The sequence below is a fragment of the Tarenaya hassleriana genome, unplaced genomic scaffold (assembly GCF_000463585.1).
Source record: "Tarenaya hassleriana unplaced genomic scaffold, ASM46358v1 Cleome5, whole genome shotgun sequence".
Classification (NCBI taxonomy): domain Eukaryota; kingdom Viridiplantae; phylum Streptophyta; class Magnoliopsida; order Brassicales; family Cleomaceae; genus Tarenaya; species Tarenaya hassleriana.
In genome coordinates, this window is record NW_010967707.1 from 4,692,352 (window position 1) to 4,699,007 (window position 6,656).

A 6,656-nucleotide genomic window follows, 5' to 3' on the forward strand; every position below is an offset into this window, starting at 1 on the left:
ATAAAATTATATTTTTTTAATACACGCGTTGACTATATAATCAATCAATAAAAGACATTATCTATCATTCAACAAGATTCATAGAATTTCAGAAAATGGAATGCGAAAATTGATTTTAAGAATACGCCCCGAGACAAATTTAATTCTTTAAATCCCCATTACAGACAAAAAAAAAAGGAAAACAGATTAATGTGGAGCATTAAAGGTATTTTAGTAAGAGCTATAAGTCTTCAAGTGCAAGAGATAAATTAAAATTTAATTATTTTATATGATATAATATTAGGGACATTTATTTTGACTCTTGTACCCAAAATTCAAACAAAATGAAATGAAGTATAGATATATCTAAATTTAATTCGATTTTAAAACTAGTTGTTACAATATTAAAATTCAAATTAACCAAATTAAATATAAAAAGTAATCAAAATTTAAGCAAACTTGATGGTTACATGATCGAAATTATTTTGTAAAATTAACGGTTCATCGGTTCTCAATGTCATAGAGGCCATAATTGTGCATTTGTGGGTCCACTACCCTCGCCCCGTTCGGTGACCGGCTCTAATTTAAAGTAAATAAAATAAATATTGAAAAAGTATTCATTACCCCAAAAATAAATCTAATTCCGAATATTCAAAGAATATGAATTAATGAATAAATATCCTAGATATCAAATTCCCTAACAGAACCGATAAATACATAATTTTATACTTTCTTTAATCATATTATATTATCCAGATGCATAAACAATATAAGTATTTATTAGTTTTTCATGTCACAAAATAAGATTTTTACCACGTTTTATAATTTATAGAGCTCTGATAATTGAATATTCGGAATACATTCTCAAACCAATATATCATCCCGCATTAAGATTTCCATGGGTCATTATTTTTATCGGTTTAATCATTCATAGTTTGAAAAATATGATATATAAGATTTATGCTTTGACTTTTATCCTCAATAAAAATAAATCAACAATTGTTTTAGTAAATAATATATTTAGGGTTTTTATAATATATACTTAGTCTTTTATTTTGTAAAATTATATGTCACTTTTTTTTCTTTTCTATACACATATACATTTATCTAAAAAAGTATTTTCTCATGACTTGTTTTATTTTTTATATTTAATTGGATAAATATGATTAGATTTTCATTATCCAAATCTAGAGATTCACTCCTAATACACAATCAATCGTAGGTGTGTATTGCAATAAATTAATTAGTAATTTTAGAAATTATATCAAGTAACTCAACCACGAAACCCGGTGGTATGATCCTCTTGACTTCTTCATTCATTGAAATATATAAATACATACATAAATACATATATATATATATATATAATATGATTCTTTTACCAGCTCTTTATTTGTGAAAAAAAATATTTATTCATTTGTTATTTCATTTTTTATCATATGATTTATATCTTTAGATATCAATCCGTGTTATTGACATCTATCTGTATTTTTATTTGTATTAATCTGTACCTGTTTATGTTATTACATAATTATTTTAATCTATGTATGGAAATAATGTACAGAAATAGAACGAAGATATTTGTAAATTTAGTTAAAAATAAGAAAGTAATATTTTTTTGTAAGTAAATCTATTAATTATAGGATTAAGGGAATTTTAGATCCTCTTGCAAAGGGTTGACCATGGAAAACAAAACGCACATTCCACGCTGACATTCCCATTCTCTCTCTCTCTTCAAATTTCAAACTTTGTGCGTTTCATTGGTTTCAATCACCAAATCCGCCATACCCACTTCCTAAAGATCCGATATTTTCTCTCCCGAGAATCTCGATTTTCTCAACCCGTATCTTCTTCTTCGTCGGGCTCTTCGTTGTTTATCCTCTCACGCGAATTCTCTCTCCGATCGCACTCCTTCACTAACTAGAATTGTGGGCAAGATGAGAATCATGCGGTGGCCGCCGTGGCCGCCTCTCACCGCCGCGAAATTCGAGGTGGTCGTCGTCATTCTTCGGATGGACGGTCTGGATTCATCCCGATTTGACGGCGATGAAGAGGGTTGCGGTGGTGGTCGGAGGCCGAGGAAGAGACCCGTGGTAGAGGTCAAGTGGAAGGGACCGAGAACGGTGGCTCTGAAACGCTCTGTCGTCCGGAATTTGACCGAGGAAGGCGGCTGCAGAGGCGATGGTGTCGTCGAGTGGAATGAGGAATTCAAGAGGGACTGTGATTTCGCCGTCTACAAGGACGGCTTGTTCCTGCCATGGGAGATTGCTTTTACTGTCTTCAATGTATGCCCTCTCTCTCTCTCTCTCTCTCTCTCCCTATCTCTCTCTGTGGTGATCACTTATTTGAATTCACGGGCTCTGATTGTATTAGACGCCTGGTTTGATTATCGGCTTCTCGATCAGATTCTCGTACCATACGATCATCTGATGACTGATGATGCCATTGCCCTCCTAAATTTGGGAAAATCTGCGTTATTCTTCTGATTTTTTGTTGCTGTAGGCTCATGTGATTATGAAACTTTGATGCTTTATGTTTGTATTTCCTGTATTTGATCTTATGAATGATCTGAATCTTGCCCATATACTCATATGTATACTTAGTTATCTTCTCTGTACGTCAGCATCACTACAGTGAAACCATATGTATATATCTCTGCATTGATCCATATAGGACATATGAATTTGATCCAGGTTTCTTGTTCAGACAGTAAATATAAACATGAAGTTACTTGGCTGGCTTGTGTTCTTGATATGTTCCTCAACCAGACGATCATGTGGTTAGAAGTGTTCGTAACATATGTGTTCTGATATCGGGTTGTTGATCATGTAGGGGATTAATCAAGGATCAAAGGAGAAAATTCCCATCATTGGAAAGGCATTGCTGAATATTGCAGGACACTGTTCACCTCTGCAAGAAGATGATGTTCCAGTCGAAGTCCCTCTCAAGATCTCGGGAACTCCATCTTCGTCATGTCCATGTCTTCATGTGAGTGACCCCCCCTTCCCCATCATCTTGTGGATTTGTTCTTTTTTTCGTATTTCTTACTACAACGGTTACCCTTTTGCAGATATCACTTCAGTTTACCCCAAAAGAATCATCTCCCGGGAGACAAAGATCGGTTCTACCTGTGTTGTGGTCTCCTTGTTCCATGGAGGCTCCCTCAAACGAGAAAGCCGAGACTGCTGTAAAAGCGGGTCTGAGAAAGATCAAAACTTTCAATCATTGCATGTCAATTGGCCAAGGGGTGAGAAAAGATAACACTCGGGGTGCAACCAGTGACAGCGAAGGCAAAAGCCCTGATAGAAATCTCGATACCGAGTCAAGTGATCCCTTTGATACAGATTCTCTGGATGAAATTGCTGGGGATTTTTCAGAAGAGAGTAGAGAGGATGGAAGTGCTTCCGATCCAGTTAACTACAAGACATTGCCATATGCCATTTGGGGTAGAAGCTCGTTTCACGCCAATATAGACCCAGGAGATGAGGGTTTTGTTTATTACAGCCACCGAAGGTCAGACCTCGAGCATTCTCGTGAAGAGAATTCATCTGGGCAGCTGTCGAAGAAGAGGATGCTATCATGGAAGAAGAGAAAACTGAGCTTCAAATCTCCCAAAGGCAAGGGCGAGCCTCTTCTGAAAAAAGATTGTCTTGAAGAAGGTGGAGACGATATTGATTTCGACAGAAGACATCTAAGTTCATCGGATGAGTCTTTCTCGGAGGTATGTGCAGTGGAAAAAACAACCGTAAGTTGCTTTCACTTTCGTAATACGTTTCTTTCTAACGTGCAACCTATTTCCGTGCAGTGGTACAAATCCAATGATTCAGCCATGAAGCGATCATCTAACTCGGAGTTTGGAGACGAGAACTTCGTTGTCGGAAGCTGGGAGACTAAGGAAATCGCAAGCCGGGACGGGATAATGAAGCTTACGGCTCAAGTCTTTCTCGGTTCGATTGACCAACGGAGCGAGAGTGCGGCCGGAGAGAGCGCCTGCACGGCCTTGGTTGCGGTCATATCCCATTGGTTGCAATCCAACAAAGGAGTAATGCCGACGAGGTCGGAGTTTGATAGCCTTATCAGAGAAGGGTCAACAGAATGGAGAAATCTGTGCGAGAACGAGGAGTATCGGGAACGTTTTCCGGACAAACATTTCGACCTCGAGACCGTCCTCCTGGCCGGAATCCGTCCCCTCTGCGTTGTTCCGGAGAAATCTTTCATCGGGTTCTTCCATCCAGAGAAATCAGGGGAAGAACTAGAAGAAGAAGAAGAAGAGACTGGTCTCGACTTTCTCCATGGAGTGATGTCCTTCGACAGTATCTGGGAAGAGATCATCAAGCAAGAGCAAGATTCAACGACCGAAAACGACGAGCCCTTCGTCTACATCGTGAGCTGGAACGACCATTTCTTCGTCCTTCTCATCAACCACGACGCTTACTACATCATCGACACGCTGGGAGAGAGGCTCTACGAGGGCTGCAACCAAGCCTACATCTTGAAATTCGACAAAGACGCAGAGATCCAGAGGCTACCACCCGCCATTGACACCACCACCACCACCACCACCCCTTCAAACCCGAAACCCGACGTCAAGAACGAGCCGGAATCGGCATCTCCAGAGGAACCCAAGCAAAGCGAAGTGATTTGCAGAGGTAAAGAATCATGCAGAGAGTACATAAAGAGCTTCCTCGCTGCAATACCCATAAGGCAACTCAAAGCCGACATGAAGAAGGGACTCGTCTCGTCTTTTCACCACCGTCTCCAAATCGAAATCCACCGAACCATGGCTGAATCTTCAGACAGTTCTGCAGCAAGAACGATGATGACTGATACCGTTTCCGAAGCTGCTTCTGTACCTGTGGCTGCGGCGTGAAACGGCTGAGATTTTCAGGGTTTTAAAGATTGGAGAATTGTATAGGGAAGAAAAGGGAGAGGCTTTCTCGCTTGGCGGCTCGTAAGAACCAAAGCTGAAACTGAAGGCTTCTCTCGTTTGATTCTTTGGTGGGTGTTTTTATATACAAACTTTTGTTTTGTGGCCAAGCTTGTTCATAGTTTTCTCCTTATGGTCCTAAAAAACGGTACAACTAACTTCTTCTTGGGTACATAATTAGTTCCTATAACTCTGGCATTTTACAATAAATTATTTCGGTTTGGTTATATTTCATATTCATTAGATTTAGTTTCAGATTTGGATTTTCGTATAATTTTGGAAATCTATTCGTTATTACAAGATCTAGAACTACACCTATTGAGAAACGCTCCTTTGGTTGAACTTGAACATCGACATTGTAGAAGGGGACAAGAAAATCTCAGTCGGACATGAAAAGTTCCAAACTTTACGATCTGGGCGAAACATAAAATGAAAATCCGAGGAGGAAAAACTTTGGAATGTCGATCGTTTGAAGATTCGACAATCTTCTCCGAAATCTCTCTCTCTGTTTTATAGCTGAAGTTTTGAACTTGTTCGGAGAAGATGAAGAGAGTATTCGGCGCGAAGAAGAACAATGAACCTCCTCCGTCCATTCAAGATGCCTCCGATCGGGTTCTTATTCTCACTCTTATGTTCTGCTTCGGATTCATGGTTTGGGTTTTGATTCGAGATCTCGTCTTGAAATCAGCATAGCCGCTGGTGACGTGCGGAATGCAGAGAATTAGGGATTGTTGCTGTACGGTGTTTCTGGCTTCGCTCGGATTGAGGAGTAGTCCTTGTTTCTAGTTGTCGATTTCTGGGTTTTATCGTGTTCCATCTTCGAACATCGTTTTTTGTTTGTTCAAGACAAGGGTTTTTGGATTTGGGTTTCATCATAAGTCGGATTCTTTGTCCGTTTTGTTTGATGTTTCTCGAGGAAGTGCTTGATGGAACGGTTTGTGATAGCATATGATATTCATCTTCATCACTGATGCGTAGTCCCTCTTTGTCTGGTTTCTTCTCTTTTGAGATTCCAATGACATTTTCAGGTATCATTCTTTTAGGGTTTTGAAATAACTCCATTGCTGTGTTCTCAGATTAACAAAAGAGGGGGACTTGGTGGAAGAGAAGATTAAGAAGCTTGATGCTGCAAATACAGAGAACAGATAAAAAAGACGAGACCCGGTCCATCTCAGGAAGCTATCAAAGCTCGGGCTATGCGGGTTCTGAAGCAGAAGAAAATGTGAGTTTTTATCTTCATTGGTAATGGTTCCTTTGATCATTTGTTTCGGGAGGAAGGAAGGTTCGACAATAACCGAGTTTAAGCTTCCTTACGAATACACGATACCTGTTTTGTCGAGTGACGATTGTTTATAACCGCTGCTACGTTTTTTTTAGCAGGTACGAAGGACAACGTGACATGCTGTATAATCAGACGTTCAACCTAGATCAAGTTTCGTTCGCCGCCGAAGGCCTCAAAGACGCTCAACAAACTGTATGTATGGCTTTTGCTTTCTCGTCATTTCTACAAAAAGATGCTTGGTGAAAGCGAATGAATATGATAGAACTCTGAAACGGGTCAAAATTTGCGATGCGGTTACTTGCAGATGACGGTGCTGAGATCTGCCAACAATGAATTGAAAGGAATGATGAAAACAGTGAAGATTCAAGATGTAGATGTATGTTGAACTTCTTAACAAGACCTCTCTTTTCTTCAAGAATCTCGGTATTAGTTAGCCCCCCCCCCCCCCCCCCGGGGGCGTCGACAGTT

At 39.6% G+C, this 6,656-nt stretch overlaps 1 protein-coding gene and 1 long non-coding RNA gene across 2 annotated transcripts; both read left to right on the forward strand.

Annotated features, from left to right (window-relative positions):
* Positions 1-1,683: 1,683 nt before the first annotated feature.
* On the forward strand, positions 1,684-5,133 carry LOC104826960. The gene is made up of 4 exons (XM_010559947.2): positions 1,684-2,264; positions 2,812-2,967; positions 3,050-3,700; positions 3,785-5,133. Exons 1-4 carry the CDS (start codon positions 1,917-1,919, stop codon positions 4,847-4,849), a joined length of 2,220 nt encoding a protein of 739 aa, XP_010558249.1. The 5' UTR covers positions 1,684-1,916; the 3' UTR covers positions 4,850-5,133.
* A 768-nt stretch (positions 5,134-5,901) lies between these two features.
* LOC109117275 lies at positions 5,902-6,637 on the forward strand. Its single transcript, XR_002024646.1, has 3 exons — positions 5,902-6,128; positions 6,284-6,380; positions 6,493-6,637. It is a non-coding gene; the product is annotated as an uncharacterized LOC109117275 (long non-coding RNA).
* Positions 6,638-6,656: the final 19 nt, after the last annotated feature.

Bases quoted from the DNA above. Each gene is read 5' to 3' on its own strand.
- LOC104826960 (XM_010559947.2), top strand. From the start codon at position 1,917: ATGAGAATCATGCGGTGGCCGCCGTGGCCGCCTCTCACCGCCGCGAAA. The intron at 2,265-2,811 runs GTATGCCCTCTC...TTGATCATGTAG, and splicing joins TTGCTTTTACTGTCTTCAAT to GGGATTAATCAAGGATCAAA. The intron at 2,968-3,049 runs GTGAGTGACCCC...ACCCTTTTGCAG, and splicing joins CGTCATGTCCATGTCTTCAT to ATATCACTTCAGTTTACCCC.